At 36.7% G+C, this 26,638-nt stretch overlaps 1 protein-coding gene across 1 annotated transcript; it reads left to right on the top strand.

The window, feature by feature from the left end:
- Positions 1–9,722: 9,722 nt before the first annotated feature.
- Positions 9,723–25,854, top strand: SHCBP1L (SHC binding and spindle associated 1 like). The gene is made up of 9 exons (XM_074322446.1): positions 9,723–10,291; positions 11,371–11,520; positions 16,212–16,426; positions 17,192–17,278; positions 17,350–17,568; positions 22,041–22,258; positions 23,467–23,717; positions 24,479–24,601; positions 25,477–25,854. The coding sequence occupies exons 1-9, from the start codon at positions 9,797–9,799 to the stop codon at positions 25,726–25,728; spliced, it is 2,010 nt and encodes a 669-aa protein (XP_074178547.1). The 5' UTR covers positions 9,723–9,796; the 3' UTR covers positions 25,729–25,854.
- The last annotated feature ends 784 nt before the right edge of the window (positions 25,855–26,638 follow it).

The raw sequence follows: 26,638 nt of genomic DNA, 5'->3' as shown, positions 1-26,638 counted from the left end.
GCATGAAAGACAAACACATAAATAACTGTGCTACAAGGCAGATGGCAATAAGTATACAATACTGGTACACACAGAATACTGTAAAAATATATTCAGGAGAGCGAGACTCTTTCCTGCCAGAAGAACCTGGTGAGTCACTTTAGAGCATGTTAGGTTTGAGCTATGCCTTAAATAAGGAGTTTACATTTGATGGGCAGACACTGGGGGGGGGGGAAGGAAAAGAAGAGGGCATTTCAAGCAGAAATAGAGCAGCGTGAACAAAAGCCCAAAAGGAAGAAATGGTATGAAGGGTGTCACAGTGTTTGTATGGGTTGAAGAAAGTTTAGCAAAAGACAAGGCTGGAAAAGGAAGTGTGGACCAATTTGTGGAGTCCCTTCAGCTCTAGGCTGAGGAGATACACTTGGTTATGAATGGAACTAAATCCTCAATTGTTTTGTACTAGAGACGCCCCAACCCGTCCCAAATCCTTCTACCTTAACCCATTCCTTTTTTTTTCTAGTCCAGTAGTTACCCTCCGATTCTCAGTTCTTTAGAAAGATACTAACTTTTTAAGGCTACAAGATAAAGGAAGAATTACATTTATAAGTCCAATTGGAACCTGCTTTGAACGGGTCTTGCCTGGAGTTTTGTAATTGCCCATTACTATATTTAACACTGGGCTGCCTCAAGGTGGTTTTTATTATCTAAACAGGCAAAAGCCAGTTAAAAGTATTCAGTAATTCAAGTTTTTCAACATTTATGAGGTAAAGACATGACTTGCATGCTTCGTTCCTCTTACTCACTCTCCAAGATCAAAGAGCAGGGCATGAAGAAATTCCGTTGAAGTCAAGCAGTTCCTTACTTAAAATGTAGCTCACTTCCCCTTCCCTTAGCGTTTGGTATGTTCCCGCCAGCAACAAATCCACAGAAGAAAGATGGGCGAGGGACTCCCTGGAACAGTGCTCGTTCTCATAGCTCCCTCAGGCCCTGGGTCCCTTGGCCAGCCAGCTCTGGCTGGAGCCCCTGTCACCCAGCAGATTCCGCCACTGGTGAGCTTCCCAAACCTGCAGCCAATAAGCTGACTTATGAAATCTGTTTGCCGGTAAAATAGACTATGACTTAGACTTTTAATATATATGAAATGAATCTATGTTAAGAAGTATTCCAAAAGAAATAGGAATTGTAATTCCTAGTGACAGGGAACAAACATACTACTTTTCAAACTCTGGTGTGACTTGGCATGAGTCCATGCTCCATAAATTTGGTTCTAGGGCTGAAAACCAGAATGGGTCACTCACTCGTTCGACTGGATACCTGTTTGCTTCATCAATATAGATAATATAAACTATCCATTAGTGGTTATCTGTTTTTAAATCATAGGGATTTATTGGCCCATATGATTGAAGAGTCCAGAGGTGGTTCCAAGTTTCAGGCACAGTTGGATAAGGGCTCTGCCTTTCTTTCTTTCTGTCCTTATTTGTGCTGGATTTGCACCCAGCCTTCCTGGTTATAAGAGGGCAATTGTTGGGAAATGATCTTAGTATTTCACGGTAGGTTTAATGCGTTGTTTTACTTTCCTTTACGATGTAGCCAGTGCTGCATTATTACACAAAGGCATAGTCTTTGACAAAGGGCTGTTGAAAGTGGTCACCATGGGTGCTGTGGATAGCCCATGTGGTCCCTTCAAGCTGGGCAGCTCTGCTGGTCACATGTCAGGGGGCACCCAAGCCTTTGCTTATTTGGGAGCCCTGTCACTCGGGGCTAAGCCTTCTTGCATTATCATATGTCCATTTTTTTCTTTTTCAGAGTTCTTCCATTATTAGTTATTTTTAAGGGATTTGAAACACGAAGCAGTGGATATAGTAAAATATTAAGACTTATTTCTATGGACAAAGAGAAACCCTAAACGATAATGTGAAAAAAATTTTTCTAACGTATCATTATTTATTATGATACTTTAATACACATGGTTGTTCCATCTCTAGCCCCATTGTTAGGTAAATGAGCTAATTTGTATGACGGCCTGAAATAGCTCTAATGACATTTTCTCTATGGTATATACCGCAATTTTTAGTGTGTGGATCCTTGTGTATGTGAACTGTGGGGGGGGGTTGTGGGGGGGGGTCAGGGAAGTGAGAATTAGGTTCTACTGCTGAGCTTAGCAGCAGGTAATATCCACTAATCACAACGTCTGTGCCAACCAGTTCTGAGCTTGTTACATACATTATCTTATTTAACTCTCAAAACCACTCGATGATATAATTCCCATCCTTAGTCCCATTTACAGATGGAGAAACTGAAGTTTAGAAAGGCAAATACATTTCTCGAGCTTGCACAGCTGGAAAGGGGTTGAGCTGTACTGGTTTCCAGTGTTCTTTCTCCTCAAGCTTACTGCTGGCTGTTCCCTAGCAACGTGACCGAAGATGTCTGCCCCTTCCACGCAGTGCCCTCTGAGAAGCCTTTTCTCTGAGAAAAGTCCATGGACTTACAGTTCAGTGTCAAGAACAGAGGAGCTGGTCCAAGCCTTTCTTGTTGCCCCCAAGGAAACATTTCATTTCCTCTAGTCTAATGACCTTCTTCCTTTTTCATATAATTCAATAGGCTTCAAAACTGAGACGAGGAGCTACTATTTGATTCTTTAAAACATATTTTTCTGATTGTGAAAGAAATACATGCAAATCGAAAACTTAAAAAAAAAAGAAAACTTGGAAATATATAAAGAACTACATAAGAGAAGGCTGTTAACATTTTTGTGCATTTTCTTCTAACACATACAGCCTCACATTTTGGTTTTTTTACTATGTGGCTCTGTGGTGAACATTTTCCCGTTATTTCTTGAGGGCAAGAACTGTATTTATCTTGGTCAACATTAGATTTCCAGGGCCTACCACAGTACCTGGCATATAACAATTGGCAGCTAATTAGTAATATCTAATTACTCAATTTAATAAATTTTTGCTGATTGACATTATAGGACTGACATTATATATCCTCCCAAAGCTTTTTAAAGGCTACACAATTTCAAATCTCTGAAATAAAATATAACTATGAAATCACCTCAAGACAGTGCATAACTCATTTTCAGAGGTTTCACCAGGGTGAAATCCAAATGATGTAACAGAAGGAACCCTGGGACAAGAGTCAGGTTGGCAGACTCCAGCTTAGCTCAGCCATGGGACACATAACAGCACACACTCCATTTTACTTCCTAACACCTCACTTATGGTATGAAGGGATGAATGGGTCTGCTCGCTAAGATTCCCTTCTAGTTTTATACCATATCAATTTCTTTCTTTGAAAGGGTGTACTGTAGTCCATAAATATATTTTGCTTGAAAACATTCAAGTAATACAGAATTACATAGGGCAAAACATGAAATTCCCCATTGACAACCTCCCCCACCCCAATACCACTCTCCTCCCCTGAGGTTACAGCCAGCACTGTTTGATGTCTGTAGCTTCTAAGCTTGTATAAATCTCCAAATACAAACATGCAATTTAAAAATCACATTATACGTATTATTCTGAGACTTGCTCCTCTCATTTCTCTACAGTATGTCTTCAGGGCTCTTTCTGAGTCAGCACATCTCGACTGACTTCACGGTGATAAAATGGATATATTATCGGTTATTCACCTATTCTGCCAGCGACAGGCGTGTCGTGTCCCGTTTTATACTATTACAAACAAGGCTATGGTGAACACCCCACACTCCATAGGAGAGCGAGCACCATGAACTCTGGAATCAGACCGCCTGCCTTTGAATCCTGGCTTCGCTGCTTCCTAGCGGTTACGTCAGTTGCCTCATCCATAAAGTGGGGATTGCTGGGATATATTTTTAGAATTAAGCTCGTCCACATATGTACAGTTCTTCCACCTCGTCTGGCAACACAGAAGTGCTCAACCTAATATAATCATCATTATAATTATTATAGCTAGTATCTATGTGCACATACAGAAGCATTTCTGGGGCACTGATCTCTGAAGATGGAATTGCTGGGTTGAAGGTAAACACGTTTCAATGTTTGAAAGTTTTTCCCAAATTGCCTTCCTGAGAGTCTTCTATAATTTCTACTCCCATCTACAATGGTGGAGGGTGCCTGTCCTACACTGGTCATCATCAATTTTAAATATGTTTGCTGCACTATGAGACGTCTATGTATTTTTCAAAATGTAGGCTAATTAGCTATTGTCATTCTTAGTATCCTTTACTGTCAAGATTGAAATGTAAGACTTCTGATTGTCACTAAGGCAAGTTTGGGCCATTAGCTTTTTACCAGGGGAGATACAACGAGCAGGCCTTGTCCATACCCTGTATTGCCTCTCTTTAGTGGAATTCATGTGCCCTGAAACTTGTGTGCTGATTCTTTTCTTTTGTGTGGTTTATGTAAAATGAAATGAAAATCCTGTGTTTACCTCAAAAAGAGCTAACAAAACAACACAAAACAAGTATGAGGGAGTTAGTGCACATTGTCAAAGTCTGAAGATTTAGCAGAACATCACGTTTGAGGTTAAAGAAGTGTTAGACATTAGAGAAATGTGTCTGAACTTGTCCTTCAGCGAAGTGGTGTGCAGCCGGCTTCTGAGTCAGAGCTGGAACTGGCGGGGCTAAAGGAATGCTTCTGGCTCCACCCAGCCCTTTGGGACTGGGGCACTTAAACAAGCCCAAAAGCTCTCCAGTGCCCTCTTCTGGCCAAAATGAGGAGACACACGCTTCCAAGAGAGCTGTTCCTGTATTGCCTCACCCCTCAGTTACTATTTGTTTACGAAGTTAACCTCAAAGAGTTAAGGAAGAGGAAAGACTAGTGTTCTAAGAGAGAAAAATTAAAGTATGTGGGAATAAATTGCTGATTGGAGTGTTGGTAATATTTATTTGTTCCACAGAGAAAACCAAAAGGAAAAACAACACAACTACATTTCACAGCATCCTGTTGCGTGCACCTCCAAAACAATACAAACCAAATCTTCACCAGACAAAACTTCTACAATCCCTAAATCCCCAGATGTACTCATTCAGTGTTTTCTGAACAATGGTAGCCTTTTAAAAATGCTTATCATCTAGGGAAGTACGAAAATAATATGTTAGTATTAAGACTTTCTAAAACTAGAGCTACTCCTTATCGACCTGTGTTCTTCATTCCTGAATTGCCCTCTGGGAATGACTGGGTCATGGAAGAAACTTTCCTTCCCTGGCAGCTGTCAGAGTCTAAGATTTTCCTCTTGACCTCCTTTAGATCTTTACTCAAATGTCACCTACCTTCTCTACTCTGTATAAAAATTGTATCCCCAGCCCCAACCTCCAAAACTCCCCGATTCCTGCTCGCCCCTTCCCATATTTTTAATCATTCTCTATAGCACTTAATGTACTATCAATTTCACTTTTATCAAATTGAGGTATAATTCATATACCATTCAACTCAGCCATTTAAAGCATACAATTCAATGGTTTTCAGTACCGTTTCAGGGTTGGACAACCATCAGTACAATCAATTGTAGTACCAAAAAACAAACAAACAAAAAAAACACCAAAAAACCCCACAAAAAACAAAACTCCTGGACCCATTAGCAGTCAGTCCCCATTTGCCCTCAAACCATCCCACTGCCCCTGCCACTAATCTACTTCCTGTCTCTATAGCTTTGCCTATTCTGGACTTTTCACACAAATGGAATTTTACGTTATGTGGGCTTTTGTGACTGATTTCATTCACTTAGCATGTTTTCAAGATTCTTCCATGTCGTAGCGTGTATTCCTTTTAATGGCCATTTCATATTCCATTGTATGGATATACTACATTTCCTTTTTCTGTTTATCAGAAAAAGGAAAGTGATGAATACTTGACTATTATAAATAATGCTGTTATGAACATTCATATACTAGTTTTGGTGTGGACATGTGTTTTTGTTTCTCTTGGGAATCTTACTTAAAAAAATAATGTTTATTTTCTACCTCCCCAACCAGAATGCAATCTCAGAGACTTTTGTGTGTTTTGCTAAATCCTCAGCCCCTAACACTATGCCAGCACAACGCAGGTGCTCAATACATATCCGTAAAATGAATGAACTGTTCTCTCTCCTCTTCGGAAGCCCGAATCTTCTGCTTCATAGGATCCCTCAGTTTCTCTTAATTCTGGTCCCAACTTTTCACCTAAAGTCAGGTCAGTCATCAGTAGGAGAAAAGAAAGGTGCATCCTCCAGGTCTCTGCTGTCTCTCCAGTACAGCCCCCAATCCCAGAGCTGGTTTCATTATATTCCAGCCCTTACTGCACCTCTATTAGGTCAAGTGACACTGCTCTGCTCCCTACCCTAAATAATCACGAGACACCCAGGAAACTGTGCATGGGTGGATCTGACATGTCAGTGAGCCTTATCTATTTTTTGTTTTGCCGAAGGCCAGCACTTACGACTCATCAGAGATTTGTTCTTTTCCTCTAAGAGCAGAAAGTAAAAAAGATCTCAAAGACAATATTCAGAGACTTCAAGGTTGAGAGAATTTACAAGCCTATTTTCTGCTTCACAGTGACCTAGGAAGAAAAGAAGTTTTGACCCGAAATAGTTTTCTAATAGAAAATAATGAGTTCTAATTTTTAAATAAGCTTTTGCAATTTAAGTCATTTGTACATTGGAGACAGTGTGTGGATTTAACCCAGCGCTCCTGCACGTAGCCCAACCCAAAGAGAGTAACAGCATACGAGTATTAACTTAATCTAAAGAATGTAGTGCTCATGCTTTGGGAGCTGGCAATGTGAGAACCCTCTGCTAAAGAAATTCTGCAGTGGAATAAAAATGAGTGCAACCTAAACCTGTGCATCAAGAGGGTAACAACCTAGGGGGTGAGGACTGATACACATTTGAACTCAGAAACTAGAAAAACTATTTATTGTACCTCGACAGTGGTGCAATTCTTAAAACTTTCACTAGTTATGTGCCAAGGGTTGTGCTAAGCACTGGGGATAAAAAATATGAATGTCATTGTCCCCGCACACAAAGTATTTTCAGTGTTATTATAATACTCTGGGAATGGAAGAACTCTGAAACACACAGGAGAGCTCCAGGTTTTTACAAGTGTAATGGCATTCCAGAGAAGGTTGAGTTCTCAGCCGGAGCAGGATTGCTAAACCAAAGTTGGGCTCTGATTGGGAAGGAATGAGATCCTGAGACTTGGGACGGGGATATTTTGGGTGACACATTTGAAAATAGTGAATCCCCAGGTTCCCCTGAGTGCTCTGAGCTTACTTCTCCCCATTAAGGGCTAGCCCCCTGCGTCCCCCTCCTGGCCACCCGTCCAATAAGTAGGGTTAAGACACAGCATCACCCAGCCAGAGAGGTACTAGGTCTGCTAAGGGAGGACGAGGACACAGAGTGGCCAAGACATACTGGCAGAATCTGGATCAGAGAGTGGAATATAAAGTTGGATAAGGGAGAGTTCATCAATATGGCTAGAATTCAATTCCTCATATGCATCAAATACATGACCCTTTGTGATATAGCTTGTGCATGGCTCTCCAACCTGAGGTTTTGTCCCAATTTGATCACTCTATTGCAGCCATACCAACTACCTAGAGCAAGTTCTTTTACCACTCTGTAAAACCACTAACGACTCACTTGGCTGGAATGTTTACTCCATCCCCCATTCTGCCTCTGCCTTAGGTGCCTATAACTTATTTCCATTTTATAATATGGCCCATATGGGGATTTTTATCTGCTAATCAGAGTAGAATTTAACACACGCTTTTTGGAAAACAACTTGGCAATACTTGAGAGCTTTAAAATATTTACACATCCTAACTCAGGAATCCCTCATTTTCCTGGGGGCGGGGGATCTTAAATACAGGCAAAAACGTATGCACAAAGATTAAAAAAGAAAAAGCATATTTATTATTATAAAAATTAATGTAACCCAAACATACAAAAGTTTAGACTTATGGAAATTATGTCCATACAAAGAGAGTGTATGCAGCTATTGAAAATGATGTTAAAATAATTTATAAGACAAGAAAATGCTTATGATACACTAAATAAAAAAATTAAAAAAGCTAATATTATCTAAACTTTGCAATAATGTGATAGGAAAAAAATATTGAAAGACAATATTCCAAAATCTAACAGTAGTTATTGCCAAGCATTGGAAAGACAACTGAATTAAATTTTCTTCTTTCTTATGCTTTTCTGTATTGCCCAAATTGCCTTGGGGTATAGATACTGTTTTCATAATAAAGATTCAGTTTAAGTATCACTTCTGGGGGAAAAAAAGGTCTTTTTAACCCCCCACAATGTGGATTAAAGTGCATATATATATATATATATATATATATATATATATATATATATATTCCTCATCAAACACAATTATCTATTGATTTATCTGCACCCTTCACTAGGATTATGAGTATAGGGATTTTGTCTTTTATATCTGTAACTTTGGCCTCTATGGATTGCCCGGCGCATAGCAGGTCCCTGACAAATAATTGTTTGCTTTTATTTTTTTGGAGAGGGAGTTGTTGCTTTTGAATTTTGGATGAGGACAAGAGGTCTCCATTATTCTGAACCTAAGAAGAAAAACTCCACAATTTATTTAAAAACAAACTGAAGAAATACTAGAGTAACTAATTTTTCCCTTCGGTAAGTGAAATATACAGGTAGGTACCCTTTTAAACAAAATCCAGGACTCCTGACAAAAGGAAAAAAAAAAACTTCAGAGTCAAAACATGATGAATGTTGTAATTATTCCCTGAACTATAGTAACACAATATTAATACTGATCTTTTCCTCAGAATAAACACAGTGTCCTTCCAGATGAGTGTGAAGGAAGGCAGGTGTTTTCCCAGTGCTGTTCTTCTCCGTGGGAGCTGTCAGCCCCTGTGTAATACTTTCCAGCTAGACTGTAAACAAAACTTATTCCAATTGGCAAAGTGTGCGTTTAAGAGAAAAATAACAGAAATGAGTGGTCTCTGTTCTTCTCCAAAATGTATTCTCTTGAGCAGACTTTTATTGTGAAAGTGTTCATAGTTTGCATGCTTACTCCTCAGCTGGAAATTGGAATCCAGTTTAACGGTTACATAATACAATCTTTTATGTGAGAATTTTGAGGGGAACAACGGAGACACGAAGAGAGACGAACCTATCCTTGGCAGAAAGTGCCTGTCTTGTTTAAAATGTAAAGCTAAGTTTATTCTGGGAACTGTGTTAATAGGTTGGGGGAAAGCTAGGTGGCTGGATTTGTCACTGAAGTTTCCTCTAGTATTAACCAGAGGGTTCCAGTTACTATCGCCTCCCAGTATAAAACATAAACCTTCTTTAAGGCTGTTTGTGCAGATAGGCGTGTGTGGAGTGGTGGGTAGCGAATTTGTTAGGTCATAATGACCAGGAGGGTGGCTCACAATGACTTAGAACATAGATGAGGATCCTAAGAAATCCTGCCTTGGGCTGAGAATTCTGTCACGAGGCGATTCTTGGGCGGGGGGGCGGGGGGTCGCAGCGAGCGCCTGAGTGGGCACCACCTAGTGGGATAACGGCCGTGAGAGCTCAGCACTCTCCATCCCGCCCCGCCCCCCAGTGTCCAAGCCCCGCCCCCTCCCCGCCCCCGCCATCCCGGCCATCCCGCCCCGCCCCCAGTGTCCAAGCCCCGCCCCCGCCTTAAGCCCCGCCCCCGCCATCACGCCCCGCCCAGACGCCGTCCCCCGACACCTCGCTCGGAACCTTTCACCCCACCCCGCCCTAAACCGCGGCCCACAACATGCCTATCGATCCCCAATACCCCGACCCACCCCCGTCTCCCACTCAGCGGGGGAGGGACGCCCTCGAGCCGCGGCGCTCGTTGCCCATGGGAGGGCGCAGCTCGCCCATTGGCCAGGGCGCCGCAGGGCGGGAAGGGTGGCTAACGGCTGCTGCTGGCCCTCGGGGTGCGAAGGCGATGGCGTCGGGGCCCAGGGCTGCCGTGCCCGAGGACTCAGTCCTAACCATTAGCCCGGGCAAGCCGGGCGACAAGGTTGTCTCTGCCCCACCCGGGGAGTTGGCGGCGGCGAGGACCCGAAAGGGCAGCACGTCCCCAGTGCGATCGGTGGTGGCGTCCCCTCGACCCGTGATGGGCAGAGTGGGCCGGGCCGCGGCCCGGCGGCGGCTCCAGCTCCTGCCCAGCGCTCAGGCCGAGGACTCCCGAGAAGGGGTCGCGGAGGAGGAGGAAGAGCCCGTTCTCTTGGTGCCCAAGGAGGAAGAGGAGGCGCAGCCGCTGCCCCCAGTATGCACGGCCCCCATGCGGGGCATGTGGCGGGACGAGAAGGTGGCGCTGTACTGCGACACGGTGCTGGAGGGCTGTAAGGTGAGAATGGGAGACGGGCCGGAACCCAGCGTAGGACCCACCCTCGTAGGGGGACCAGCGGAGCATTCGGGACTAGCTCTCAAGGTGACGGCGGTACAGAAGGCACACAGAAAACCTGCTTTTCAGAAAATCAAACTTACTTAACCTTTACAGGGCTTCCACCTGAGATGTACTCAGGCCCTGCCCCAAAAGAGTTACAATTCAATTTCCGTCAAACAGAAAATTTGTCAGTTAAGGGGACAGCTCTGATACTAGTGTTTTTTCTGGTTTTCCAAGAGCTCCTAAAAGATGAAGCTAGATAGGCCTTATCAACGCCCAGGTATACATCTTAGTTTCTTCACTTAATAATCTATGCCCAAAGGTGAGGATCGGATTTCTTAGCCTTGACTTTTACACTGCAATGCTAAAAATGTTTATACCCTAAGAATGGTTCCCAGACACCAGTCGACGATGTGGAATGATGTTTTGTATAGAAGATACATACTGTACCTGGTAACACTGAATAGAGCAAATATTCTGTTTCTAACCTTTTTTTTTTTTAAGTTATAGCAGAATAATTTATGTAACAGGATATTCAGCGCAGTGATATTTATAAAAGTCAAAAATTAGAAACTAAATTTCCAACCACGGCGGCAGTAAAGAAGTTGTGGCGGCTTCATATCATGGAAAAACAATACATGCAGCTGTAAAAATTATGTTTTCAAGAACTAATAGATTTGCTCACGCTACCATTACGAAATTAAGTAAAAAAAATCAGGAGATAAAACATATGATTTATATGTATGATGAATATATGCATAGAAAAAACACTGGAAGGAAATACACCAAAATATCAACAATTGTTATATAATAAGTAGATGTCTCATCTCAGAATTATGAGTTATTGAGTGACTAGATCTTTCATTTTAATTTTTTAATGTTTATGATATGTTCCCTTATAGATTCAGTTAAAATCTATTATTTTCCAGGTTTTTCATTGTTAAGGATGTATTGTTCCATATTTAAATAGAAATCTGTAAAAATATATATAAATCTAGAATTTCATATATATATATATATATTTTTTTTTCTTTTGCTAGGCAGAAGATGCTGATGAGGCTATGAGTAAATATCTATCAGAAAAATTAAAGTTGAAAGATAAATGGCTTGGAGTCTGGAAGACTAATCCTGAATTATTCTTTGTCAAATACAAAGAAGCTTCTATCCCTTTTGTTGGTATACTGGTTGAGGTGAAAATTTTTTACCTGATCTTTTACATGAAGTTATCAGTTCTTTTTAAGACCAAATTATTACCTTATTAATTTTGGGTTTTGATACTTAAACGGAGGTTGACAAAAGTGTACTTGTATTTTAAGTTTCTAAGCAAATTAGTATAAAAAGAACGTAAGGGGGGATATCGCAGTCATTTACCGGGAAATAGTTATCATTATAGTTATCATTATATCATTATATTATATATACCAAATAGCTATCAATGGAATGTAGTAGTCTCAGACAGTATTTATTAGCCTAGTTTCAATTGTTAAAATAACAAAAATAATAAAAACATGTTTCTTAAAAAATAGTAATTTAAGCTTTAACAAATTTGGATCTTCTTTTTCCATCATTTCCCTTTAATCTTAATTTATCTGAATTATGAGATTTAGTTAGATTAGGAAAGAAAAAATGGATCAGAAAACTATCAATAAAATTTGAAATTTTTTTCCCATGGAAAGTAGCCTTTTAATACATCAACTTTCAAGCCTTCATCTGATAAGATTTTGCTTTTCCCTGTCTGGAAGTTGAATATTGTGGCATATTTGATATTCTAAATTTGATTCCCTAAAAGGTCAATTATACTTGTACAGAAATTAATATTTACAATCACCAATGGTACCCCTGTCTCAGATAGATATTTCAAATCTGTAGTTTTGGTCACAGAAAAAACTTGCATTTTAAACTCATTACAATGCACACTACCTGAAAGCAATTCAGTTCTGTGTCCTGTGGAGTAGTGGCATTTTACAGGTAAATGATGGCCTATTTTCAATCATAGAGACTACCTTTGCCAAGTTGTATCAAGACACAGGAACCCCACTGTCACAATGGTAGTAGAGAAGACCTAGTGGGAAGAAAACGGGGAGCTGGGTGGTAAGGAATTTTCCCTACCCACCCCTTGGTGTCAATGTAGACTGTGTGGAAAGCCTGGACCCTCCAGCAAGGGTGGTGTCAGAAAGGGTCTACTGGAGAAGCAGGACTTTCACCCCTACCCCCCCCAACAATGACGTCCGTGAAGACAACGGGGGAGCAGTAATGAGGTGTTCCTCTCTCTCCCAGTCAGGCCTAATGGGGAACCTGAACTCCCACCTCTGAATAGCAGTAACAAAGACCCCCCAACCCCCGCCCCGGTGTTGATAGAGGCTGAGTGGAGGACCTGGACTTCCATCCTCATCTGGCAGTACCATGGTAGCAGCCCCCTTTCCATGTCGGTCCTCTGACTGACTTAAATAAGATTGAGAATCTCATACCAAAATATGTCCAAGTTTCAATAGAAAATCACTTTTTATCACTTCTCAATCATTTCTAAGAATGAGGAAAATCTTAACTTGAATGGGATAAAACAATAGACATCAACACCGAGATGACACAGATGTTAGAATGATCTGACTAGGATTTTAAAGCAGTCATCAAAAAATGTGCATTTAATTATGAACGGATGTGAAACACATGAAATAACAATCTCAGCAAAGGAATAGAAAGTCTTTGCAAATAAAGGAAAGAAACATATAAAGAAAAACAACAGTCTTGGAACTGAAAAAGTACAATAACCGAAATAAACTCAATGGATGCACACAAGAGCAGAATGAAGTTGGAGGAAGCAATCAATGAATTGAAGATAGAAACAGAAATTACTTGAACCCCAGAGAGAAAATAGACTGGAAAACAAAACAAAACAAAAATACTCAGAGCCTCAGGGATGTATTGAACTATAACAAAAACCAAATATTCATGTCTTCAGAGTCCCAGAGGGAGAGAAGAAAAGGTGGGGCTGAAAAAATATTCAAAGAAATAATGGCTATTCCCCAAATTTGGCAAAAGGCATAAACCTACAGATTTAAGAAGCTGGCTTGAGAAGCATGACTTAGAATGGGAGTATCCCATTGAGAAGACGGGAGTAAGAAAGTTGACTGATACTGAATGTGGGAATCCTCTGCCTTCTACCCCGACTCTGCTGCTTCTAAACCACAAGCAGCTAAGGCATATCCCTCCAGGCGCGGGAATTGACAGGTTTTTCTATGATCAGCTCAAAAGAAAAGACCTAAAGATACTGATACATGGAGTACCCATGGAAAGAACCACGGCAGAACATATGAGTAGAAAAAAAAGATATTTTCAGTTATGTGTGATCTCAAAAGTTGTGTCCAGTGTTCCCCTCTCGGGAAGTTAATGGATGTCGTCTTCAGTCACAGACGTAAATCAAGAAATAAGATATCAGATCCAAAATGTAGAGAGGCCAACATAAGAGAAAGTAAAGGGAATTCCCAGAACGAAGCGATGCCAGCTATGTCTGTAGCAGGCCTGGAGAGCCAGCTCAGGTTGGAACTAGTCAAAGAACTCTGGAAAAGAGTGCTTCAAGAAAATGAAACTGGTATTTCATTTCAAACACGACCTATTGTATTTTGAACATCTTGAAAGATTTACACAACTTAGGAAATTGGAGGTTAAGTTAATGAAAGGCACATACATAGAAAATGGAGCAAATGAAAAGCAATACAATTATTGACTCGTGAGAAACAAAAGTTTGGTCAGGAAACAAAAATTAACCAGTTTACATGATATGGCTTACCTGTAAATGGCATTTTCAAACCTTAAGGTAAATGCTGAATACTAAGATACAACTATACTGGTGAGTGAAGGACCAGGAGAGTGTGGGTGTATGTGATGGGGGTGGGGGTAAATGAGTCAAGTAAATTCTTATATAAAAAGTCAATAAATAATGCCAAACACTGAAACAAAACTGTAAATGGCAATATAAGAACATTATTTAAAAATAAAGAGGTAAATTTCAAAATAATCAGCTAAAAGAATTAAAAGTGCTTGCCGCCGAGGAACAAGAATTAGAGGGTGGTGGGAGATCGTCAAGGAATTCTATTTCTCAAAACAAACCTAGTGTAGCCATTTGATTCTAAACTATATGCATGTAGAATACTGATTTAAAAAACCAAGTCTAAAATTTTAAGATACAAGGCTCTATCAAATGTTATACCTACTTTTTGGAAATATATTTTTGATCTGTCACAAATATGGGCTGCAGATACTTATATTCAAACACCCAGTTTTAAATTGTTACTCTATTTTTCCTCCTTTTTTCTGTCCCATAGCTTTTTGAAAAATAGAATTTATATTAAATTGATTATAAAATTTGTACTTCAAAGTTTGGTTAGTGAATTGAAGACCTTTCCTATATTTATTGATGTACATATCATATGTATTGATGCTATAACACTTGCTAATATTTAAAATGTTTCTTAATTCTACCTAAATATAAAGACTGTCATTGAGACATGTATTTGAACTTTTTCAAAATTGATGACTGGAAGTGTTTGTGTTAATGTTACGGTTTGTGTTAATATTTAATATAACATTAAACATTTTTAGAGCAGTTTCAGGTGCAAAGCATAACCAAGAGGAAGGTACGGAGATTTCCCACAGATCCCCTGCCCCCACAAATGCACAGCCTCCCCTATTATCAGCCCCCCCACCAGACTGGCACATGTTATAGTTGATGAACCTTACACACTGACACATCATAATTACCCAAGGTCTATAGTGTACGTTAGGGTTCATTCTTGGTGCTGTATATTCTATGGGTTTGGACAAATGTGTAATGACCTGTATGCACCATTAGACTATCATACAAAGTATTTTCACTGCCCTAAAAATCCTGTTCTCTGCCGATTCATCCCCTCCACCCCCACCCAACCCCTGGCAAACACTGATTTTTTTCAGTTTCCATAGTTTTACCTTTTCCAGAATGTCACATAGTTGGAATTATATATATAGTATGTAGCCTTTTCAGATTGGCTTCTTTCATTTAGAAATATGCACTTAAGGTTCCTCCATGTCTTTTCATGGCTTGATGGCTCATTTCTTTTTAGCACTGTGTAACATTCCATTGTCTGGATGTACCACCGTTTATTTAGCCATTTACTTACAAAGGACATCTTTGTTGCTTGCATGTTTGGGTAGTTATGAATAAAGCTGCCATGAGTAGCTTTAGGTAAATAAGCTCTACCTAAAAATAATTTTATTGGACATGAACTTGAAATTTTTCAAAGTTGATTATTGGAAGTGTTAATGTTTTTCAGTTTTATTGAGGTATAATTGACAAACTTGTATGATGTGTAAAGTATACCAACTTCTGTTAATTTTTAATTTTGTGTTAATATTTATTAATTTTTAAAACAGTACTGTTGACTCAGTGATTCTCAAGCATTGATTATCAGGCAAGTGCTGGAGGTTCTCACTATATTGTGGTGAAATGAGCCAAGTAAACACAACAGGGTGTTGTTTATAAAGCAAAATTTTGTCAAATTAAGCATTTACTGTTTGTGTCCTTTCATGGCAAAGTTGGTCCAAAAAAAACCTTTAAATACTACTGTTCTATAAAATCCAAACGTTTGGCAACTCACACTTAGAAATAATGTAGGAGATAAATGCACTTCCTCTCATGAACCTTAAAAACGAATGTTTAAGAAATAGGGTTTGAAAAATTATGTTGATATTTTATTTAATATTGATCTGTAATTATTCTATATATTGATTGTTAGAGAAATCATAAAATATTTAAAAGAAATTTTATAAGTAGCTCATATAGGAGAAGAAATTCCTTGTGGTTTACTTGCATTTGTAATTATATATTTTATAATATCTATTTTAGGTAACTTGTAAACCACACCAAAGCTCATCATCTTGTTTCAAAGTTACTGTTTCTGTTGCTGAGCCTTTTTCTTCTAACATTTCAAATATTCCAAGGGATTTGGTTGATGAGATTTTAGAAGAACTAGAGCATAGTGTGCCTCTCTTGGAAGTGTACCCTGTTGAACGACAAGATTCTGATTTACATGATATTGCTTTGGCCTTGGAAGTTGTAAGGTATTAGAACTTTTACTTCTGAAAGTTACAATTATCATTAAAAAATTTAATACGTAAGTTTTGTTCATATAAACACTTTATGAATATTTACTGATGTAATTTTTACTCACTGCTGAATTCAATTTGTTCATTTTTAATGAACATATTAACTCTTTTAGTGAAAACAGTCTCTTGTGAAGTATATATTGGCAATGAAAAATTTGCCCTTTTTTCAATCTTGCATTTTATAAAAATTGAATTAAAAAATTTCTAGAGACAATATTAAATTCTGTTCATATTTAAGGATCTTAAATATATCAGATTTCATTTTTCACATTTAAGGGCATTACAAATACTGGATGTCATCATTTACATTATGATTATTTCTTAACAAGCTGATACAATTTGAGAGAAGCTATCCATAAACTTAATATAGGATATTCTGGGGCATGTTTATGTTTTTCTAATGCTTTCCTCCCCTCAATGTACAAATTTGATTATATCTTAAGTATTATTTTTTTGGTGAACAAAATAACCAAAATCTATGAAATCTGAAATTTATAGTTCCACTTCAAGAAACATTATCTTATCTGTAGTAATCTAAAATAGAATCCAGATAATCTAATTTTTAAAGTTAACCTTTAATGTTAGTTCATTGAAAGGTCACTTAAAAATATTTTTCTTAAGAATTAAGATTCATGTAAAGAATTCTGACATCAGAATGTCTTTTTAATTCTAAACGTGGTACTTGCTGTTTTTGATCACTTTCATCTTAATTTATCATAGGTTTTTTTATGACTTTCTTTGGAGAGACTGGGATGATGAAGAAAGCTGTGAGAATTATACCGCTTTGATTGAAGAAAGAATTAATTTGTAAGTATAGTTAAAAACTTACTCAGTACATTATCTAACATAAACATTGTAACCATATTGATGCTTTTCAGGTGGTGTGATATACAGGATGGAACAATACCTGGTCCTATTGCACAGCGTTTCAAAAAAACTTTGGAGAAATATAAAAACAAGCGTGTGGAGCTCATTGAGTATCAGAGCAACATTAAAGAAGATCCCTCTGCAGCAGAGGCTGTTGAATGCTGGAAAAAATACTATGAGATAGTAATGCTCTGTGGATTATTGAAAATGTGGGAAGATTTACGCCTCCGGTAATAATTTGCTCTATTTTAAATGGAAACAAAAAGATTACATGGTCATTCTTTTATCATGTCACTTAACTTAGGTATGTTACCCCGATTGAAATGATTATAAAATTAGATGTCCAATTTATGAGATAAGCATAAGGTACAACTGCCAATATTGGAAAATTATTTTTATATTAGATGAATTGATGAAAAAAATTTCATAAATCTAGTCCTTTCCTTATCTTTTATCTTTACCTTTTTTATTTTGGCCAAAGCATAAGCACGGAGGTGGATCTCCTCCACATATAATATGTAAAGACAGAGTTGACTAATTTGGCTGTCTCTTAATTTCCGCTTTTCTAACCAACATAAGTTGATATTGTTTTTGATGATAAATAAAACAATGTAGATTTAACCAGCATCATCCTCCAGAATACTTCAAAATGTATTAAAATATTTTTATATTACTATACAGTAAAATATACATATTTCTGCCTTTGTTTTAAATAGAGAGGAAACAGGAATTCTTGCTCATGTCCCTCAAATTAGTGGAAAATCTTGAAGGGAGCCAAAGGCCTTCTATTTCATACTAAATTGTTAAACCCCCTCTCTGTGTTCTACCTTTACTCATTCTTTGCCTTAGGAACCCTGACCCACATTTCACTTAGCCTAAATCTTTTCTTTGTGTACTTTCTTTCAAATTTGACCTATTTTTTTTCATCACTAAGAATCCCCTTCTAGTGCCTATTTTTGATATTTCCTTATTATTGGGATCCCTGTGTAACAAAACGTTGGAGTTACTTTGAAAATTAATACAGATAAGATTTTTGAAATTCACTTATTAGAAATGCAGATTCAACGAAAGTTGAATTTGAATACAAATTATCACTAGACTTGAGATTCTAATGACTTAGGGCAACACAAAGTTCTCTCATCTTAAAAGTTATAATCAGAGAATCTAGGTCTGGGAGTGGTGGAGTAAATTGGTCAAACCCTCCCATAGATAACAATTACAAAATCTGGACAAAATATATTAAAAGGATTCAACTATTTGAAGACACTATGAAATGATCTAAAGCAGGTGACAACCAGAAAAGTTTATCCTTGAAATAGATTTATCCTTGGAACGGGTAAGAAATGGGAATTTTTGGCTTTTTGGTCCGAGGGTGATCACCAATTCTCATAGCACTGGCAGCAAAAAAATGCAATATGTTTCAAGGTCACAAAGGATAGAGTTCAGGGCTGACAGAGCAGCTGGAAATTGAGGTGGGATATCCTGAAAGTAAAAGAGCTGTAAAAGGGGGGTATCCAAAAATTGAGCATAAACTCTGCCCAAATCCTTGGTTGACCACTAAACTATGCTAGCTAGCATTGGTGGGGCAGATAAATCTGGGAACCGTGCAAAAAATGGTACCTGGCAGTCTAGAAAAATGAGCGGAGATGTCAGCTGCTGCATACCTCCTACTGCCTGTTAGAATATAAGACTAACAGTCCTCAGAAGAACATAACACAATCCAGAATTACTAAAATATATCACACAAAACCTCGTGTTCAACCAAAAAATTAATAGACATGCAAAGAAAGCAGAATATTAGATCCATACTCAGGAAAAAAGACAGTATAGACTGATTTTCAGTGGGTCCAGATGTTGGCTTTACCAGACAAAGACTTCAAATCAGCTATTAAAATAAATATGTCTAAAGAATTAAAGGAAAATATGGTGTTAATATTTGGGAAATCTCAACAGGGATATGGAAACTATAGAAAAGGATTTCCAGATCCAGCTATGACATGTAAGAGCTTTTGAGTTATCATTACCATCTTTACAAGAAAAAAGCTTTCACACAAATTAACTCTAAGTGATCCATAGCTCTTAATGTAAAGCAAAACTATAAGACTTCTAGAATAAAACATAGGGAGACCTTGGGTTTGGCAATGAGTTTATAGATACAACCGAGTGTGATAGGAATGTCCTATATCTTGCTTATTGTGATTGCTTTAAATGGGTGTTTACATTTGTGAAACATCATGAAATGGTTCACTTAAAATGAATGTTATGTAAATTATACCTTAATAAAGTTGATTAAAAAAACAACACTGATACATACCTTTGATTTTAAAACTAGGGTTGCATGATAAACTACTGTCACTTCCTGTTTTCAATTATTTGGGGTATTTACTTAGTAGAATTATTGGTTAATATGGTAATTCTGTTTAACTTTTTGAGATACGAAACTGTTTGCCACCGCAGCGGAACCATTTTAATCCCCACCAGGAATGTATGAGGGTCCTGATTTCTCCGCATCCTTAGCAACACTTGTTATCTTTCTTGTTATAGACATCGTAGTGGGTATGAAGTGGTATCTCATTGTGGTTTTGATTTGCATTTCCTTAATGACTGATGAGGTTGAGCATCTTTCCACGTGCTTATTGGCCATCTGTATGTCTTCTTTGGAGAAACGTCTATTCAGGTCCTCTGCCCATATTTCAATTGGGTTGTCTTTTTGTTGTTGATGATTATGAATTCTTTATATATTCTGGATACTAGACCTAGTATTAAATGTATGCTTTGCAAGTATTTTCTCCCATTCCATAGTTGTCTTTTCACTTTCTTATGTCCTTTGATGTACAAAAGTTGCAAAGTTTGATGCTTTTGGTGTCATACCTAAGAAGTCATTTTCAAATCCAAGGTCATAAAAATGTACTCTTATGTTTTCTTCTAAGAGTTTTATGGTTTTATCTCTTATATTTAGGTCATTGATCCATTTTGAGTTAATTTTTTTATATGGTGTGAGGTAGTTCAATTTCATTCTTCTGCATATAGTTATCCAATTGTCCCAACACCACTGTTGAGAGAGATTGAATGGTCTTGGCACTCTTGTTAAAAATCAGTTGGTCATGGTGGTATGGATTTACTTCTGGGATTTTAATTCTATTCCATTGGTCAGAATGTTTATCCTTATGGCAATATCACACAGTTTTATTACTGTTGCTTTGTAGAAAGTTTTGAAATCAGAAATTGAGTCCTCCATCTTTTTTTCCCCAATAATCTTTTGGCTATTCAGGGTCTCTTGCCATTCCATATGAATGAGAGAATGAGCTCTTCCATTTCTGCAAAGAAAAAAAAGCTGTTGGAATTTTGATAGGGATTACATTGAATCCGTAGATCAATTTGGGTAGTCTTGTCATCTTAGTACTATTAAAATCTTCCAGTCCATGAACATGGGATTTTTTCACTTATTTAGGTATTCTTTAATTTCTTTCAGCAAGGTTTTATAGTTTTGGACATAGGAAGCTTTCATCTTTTATGCAGGTTAAAATTATTCCTACACATTTTATTATATTGGATGCTATTGTAAATGGAATTGTTTTCTTAATTTCCTTTACAGAATGTCCATTGCTGGTATATACGAGTAGAAGCAAGACTGACTTTTTTGTGTTGATCTTATACCTTGTACTTCGTTGACTTTATTAGCTATTATACTTTTTTTGGTGAATTCTTTGGGATTTTCTATGTATAGGCTATATAGGATCATGTTGTCTGTAAATATAGTTTTACTTCTTCCTTTCCATTCTAGATGCCTTTTATTTCTTTTTATCTAGTTGCATTGGCTAGAAATTCTTCTGACTAATATGATGCTGAATAGCAGTGGTAAAAGTGGGAGTCTTTGTCTTGTTCCTGATCTTAGGGGATGTTATGGACTGAATGCTATCTCCCCAAAATTCCTATGTTGAAGTCTTAACCCCAGTACCTCAGAATATAACCATATGTATTTGGAGATAAGGTATTTAAAGAAGCAAATAATTTAAAATGAGGCCATTACGGTGGGTCCTAAACCACTTTTATAAGAAAAAGATATATGAACTATATTGTCATTTCTATTGATGAAATGGTATTTTTCAGAATATATTTTTAGTTTCCTCATTTTATTTTTAAAGAGCCTCACTCTTCACGGCACTAATAATGAAGCTCTTCTCTACCCCTTTCTACCCCCAGTGCAAATTCCTGGTACATTTTGTTTTTAGTTCTACAATCTTTAATATATAAATTTTTGTTGATTTACCAAAATTGTAGGGTCAATTTGAGTTAAAGAAAACAAAATTGTATTATATTGGAAAGTGATCTGTTGTCACAAAGAGCTGGATCTAAAGCTGAGCTTCACCACTCACTGCTCTGTGTCCTTGGGCAAATCACTTCATGTCACTGAGTTTCAATTTCCTTAACCTTTTAAGGGGACAATAATATTTTACTTCAAAGAACTGTTGTGAAGCTTAGGAGGTAAAAATGTTAAGGTTCAAAATATGACTTCTGGCAGACAGTATTTAATAGCTGTAAAATTATTAGTGATCATAAAGAAAATCTCATTACATCATTCCCTTACATGATGGACTGATAATGTGAGCATTAAAACACATATAAATACAGCCAGTAATTACAGTGTATTACCTAGACAAGGTAAGTCTTGGGAAAAGCACATGTTACCAATAAGTTAACTGATTAAAATGACCTTTCAGTTTAACCTATTGTTGAAGGTGTGCTGTCTTATTTCCTCTTTTCAGGTAAAGGACTTACCTTCAGACACACTTCTCCAACAGCATGATGATTTGGACTTGGCTTTGGATAGTTGTTATAGTGGAGATACGGTAGTTATTTTTCCAGGAGAATATCAAGCTGTAAATCTTGCTTTATTGACTGAAGACATCGTTATAAAGGGTAAGCAGGGCATCCTTGCAATATTTTTATAGCAATGTGTACTGGACAAATGTATATTATAAACATGGTTAATCAAATTATTAGAAATTAGAAAATATGTGCCTTTTTTACAATTAAGATTTTTCTCAGCTTAAAAAAAGGAAAAAAATATTTTGTTCATGAGTACATTATCTGTACAGGTGATTTCATTTGGACATACTGTACCAGAGTAAATCAATCAATGAGACTACTTCTTCTCCATGATAATGTAGCAGATTCTAAATGATCAAAACAAAACAAAAAAAACGTATTCAAAATATTTTCTATGAGCCCCATCTATATTTTTACCCAAACAACTTTGTTTTCATCTATCTCCACTGCACTTCATATCACTGTAATGGGAAACCCCAAATATAAGGCTGTATTAAAATATATCCAGCATTTTCTCAAAAGGTTAATGCACATGCAAATCTACTAAAATAGAAGTAAAAAAGCAGAGTTTACTTTTTTCTAGGTTTAGGTTCTGAATATATTTAGTATCTTTAATTCTGCCCTTTTACATTGAAGTATGGGTATTCCCTCGGTCTGGACGAAAGCAAAGAACAGGTGACTTAAACGTTGCCTATCAATGCAAAAACTAAGCAAAATTTTCACTAGATTTTGATCACTGTAATCAGTAGTATTTTGCTGAGCTATATGGATAAGAAGGATCATATTTGTAATTTTAAAAATTTGTAGCTTTCTTGAAAATACAACCCCTTATTTTTGGATTGATGTTAAATTTAGAAGATTGCTTTGACTACTGTAGAGCAAAATTATGGATGACTACATTAATCTTGTAACCTAATTCAAGAGTCTCTGCCAGTCTTTTTTAGTCTGGTAATTTATTATGGTTTTGAAACTAGATTATGGTAAGATACTTTTTTTTTTTTGGTATTTTGTAGATGATTGCTGATTATATAGTTTAGAGAAATATGTAGTGGAATGAGTATGTTGAATGCCATAGGTACACTTAGACTGATTATAAACCCAGAATCTTCCATCATGGCATCAAATAAGGACAAAAGATTACATTATAAAGTATCTGATTAGTTAACTAAATATTCATATATATTATTTAAAATATGTGAACAGAAAAACTTAGTGACAGCAAGTATTATTGAATGACTAAAGGGCTCTAACCTTTGGGATTACTGATTTAATTATGTATCTTTGTCCCTATGACTTAGGAGTTGGAAACAGAGAGGAAATTATGATTACTTCCGAACCTTGTCATGACAGTTTTGTGGTGTCCAAAGCTGATAATGTGAAACTAATGAATCTATCCTTGATACAACAAGGGACAGTTGATGGTATTGTGGTGGTGGAGTCTGGTCACATGATTCTAGAAAACTGTGTATTAAAATGTGAAGGAACAGGAGTGTGTGTTCTTACAGGGGCTGCTTTGACAATTACAGACAGTGAAATAACTGGTGCCCAGGTACTTCATTTTAAAAACTATGGCTTTACATGACTATAGATAACTTTGAGTGATCTTAGTATGCAAACAAAGGGTGTAACAATTACATCTTTGAGTTGAATTGTGAGCTTAGAAACTAATAAACATAAACGAAATGAGGACCCATACAAGAGTGTCACAGTACACTTAGGAAAAGTGAACTGCTTCACTCCAAAGTAAAGAATTATTAGCTTTGTTTTAAGTGTGATTTTTAAAAAATAAACCTAAGAATCAGTGGCTATAAAATAGATCATGAGCCAGTCACTTGATGGTTTATTTAAGAAGAAATAGTACTTACAAGCTATCAGATATTGCTGTAAGGTACAGTGTGATTAATTCTAACAGCTTGAGATGACAATTACAAAGATGATTAAAGGACTGGAAAATTGAATGAGAAAAAAGACTAAAGGAAGTGGAAAAATTAGGACCTGTTATGGAATGACTTTTTTCTTCCTTTTTCACTAAAATGAGTAAACAGATTTTAGCAGCATTATGAGAGATTTAGAGTATACATACATAAATTTTTATAACTGAAAAGAATTGCTTAAAGAAATTTTTGACTCCCTTCTTTTTCCACATTTTTAAAACATCTACAATAAATTGTTCCTTGCACTATCATGTATTTTCATGTAACTTAGTATGTTTAGACTGCTAATACAGAATTACAATTTTCAAATCTAAAGACAATTCTGGAGAGGTATGTTTGTATTTTGTAGACTGTTTTATTTGCTTTTAATTTACAGGGTGCTGGTGTTGAACTGTATCCTGGGAGCACAGCCATTCTGGAAAGGAATGAAATTCATCACTGTAATAACCTCAGAACTGGTGACAGTTCAAAAAGCACCTTAGGTGGAGTTAATATGAAGGTATTCTCATGTTTCTTAATATAGACTTGTTATAAGAATTATAAATAATTAGAAAAACACTAAAATATTAGTTTTTAGTCTTAAAATTTAGCCTAAATGTATCATTGATTTGGAAAAGAATAGTACAAATAATTAAAATGTTTTAAATGATGGCTAATAGGAAACAAGTTTAGTCTTATAATTTAATGATTTCAACTTGAATTCTTAGAAAATAACTTTGAATATGAGAAAGTAGGTATGTTTGCTCCTGTAAAAATGTTTTAGGTTTTTCATTGAGCAGATGTGTAATACATTTTGGAAAGTAAACCAAATTGAGAATAATAACCATATTAAGAAATATCTGTCTTACTTTCAAACTTTGTAAAATAACTTGAACTAACCAATTAAAACATTAATAGCCATAATTTATAAGTGAAATGATCCTCATTCCTTTCTACTTCTATAAATTCTACCTTTTTAGGTCCCTCTTTAGACTTGTGTAGTTAATGAGGTATTCCCCTAGAAATCTAGTTTATGTATCATTATTTGAAATTATTTTCATGTTTATCAGATAAATTTCATTATCTGAAATTATTTTCATATTTATATTACATTAAAAGATATTGCTGTAAACGCATCTAGAATCTTTATTAATAACTGATAAAAATAAATGGAAAACTTTAATGTTTCCTCACTAAACATTTTTGTAGTTAATACTACATTAATCCACTGTGAGGAAAGTTAACACTTGTTCAAAACTGAGAAATTCAGTTGTTTTAAAGAAATGTGTAAAACCTAAGAATATGTTAAGTTCTAGAGCTTATGACACGTTCATTATTTCATATTTTATTTTTGTAGACATTATTGAAAACTAATTTCCTCGAATGCTTCAACAGGTTCTTCCTGCACCCAAATTGAAGATGACGAATAATCATATTTACAACAATAACGGCTATGGAGTGAGCATTCTTCAACCAACGGAACAGTTCTGTATTGTAGCAGAAGAAGCCCTCGACAAAGGAGCTGCTTCAGGAGATAAAAAAGAGGAAAATACGCCCTCCAAAATAATGCAAAATCTGAATCTGGAAATGAATAATAATAAAATAGAAGGAAACTTAAAGGGGGATATTAGAATAGTCACAAGTTAAAGATCTGGATTTCTGTTAAAGTTTTATATTTCAGATATTTCTTTAATAAATCTCATCTCCCACAGAAATGGGTAGTTTTAATTAAATTCAAAACTTATTTAATTAAAAAATATTTAAACATTGTAATGCTCTTTCATTGAATGATTCATTTTAAGATCTTTTTAAGTAAGTTTTGAGATGTAATTCATAAACCATAAAATTCACCATTTTAAAGGATATAATTCAGTGGTACTTAGTACATTTTTAGTACATGTACCACCATCATCACTATTTAATCCCCAAAACAAATGTGATTTTAAACATTGTTTTTGATACTTTCATCAAAAGAAGCATTAGGTGTTTTATGTAGAGAATAGGAAAAAAATTAAGTTGCTAGCTAATTCCTAAGTCATTCCCATTTATATGTGCTAGTAACCTGAATGAGATAAGGTAAGATCCTACCTCAACTGCAGGAAACACAGAAATTCAAATAAGACAGGTAAACAAATAGAAATATATTTCTCCCTCATATTCAAGAAGTCCAGAGGTACTCAGTATAGGGCTAGTGGATGCTTCATGCAGCTGCTTAGTGTAGGGCTGGTAGGGAGATAGATATTCCATGCTAAAAATTCAAGTTTCTTCTATCTTGTTTGGGTTCCATTCAAAATCATGACATGGTCCAACACAGCCATCAGTGCTCACGCCAATATGTCTCAATTCCAGCCAAGCAGAGGCACAGGGCCTTTCTAAGAACGCTGCACACATTATTTCAACTTTCATGCCTCGCTCCAGCTACGACCTGGTCACATAGTTACACCTAATTGCAAATGAAGGTAAGAAATAGAACCTTTACATTGGACAGCCAAGTGTCCTCAAAAATAGGGGCTCATTTCTAAGAAACTTTTCTAGAAAGTGAAATTTGTATTGACGT

This window comes from Rhinolophus sinicus, linkage group LG17, assembly GCF_036562045.2.
Source record: "Rhinolophus sinicus isolate RSC01 linkage group LG17, ASM3656204v1, whole genome shotgun sequence".
Taxonomy (NCBI): domain Eukaryota; kingdom Metazoa; phylum Chordata; class Mammalia; order Chiroptera; family Rhinolophidae; genus Rhinolophus; species Rhinolophus sinicus.
The sequence above is the reverse complement of the archived record's forward strand: the minus strand, read 5'-3'. Positions and strand labels throughout refer to the sequence as shown.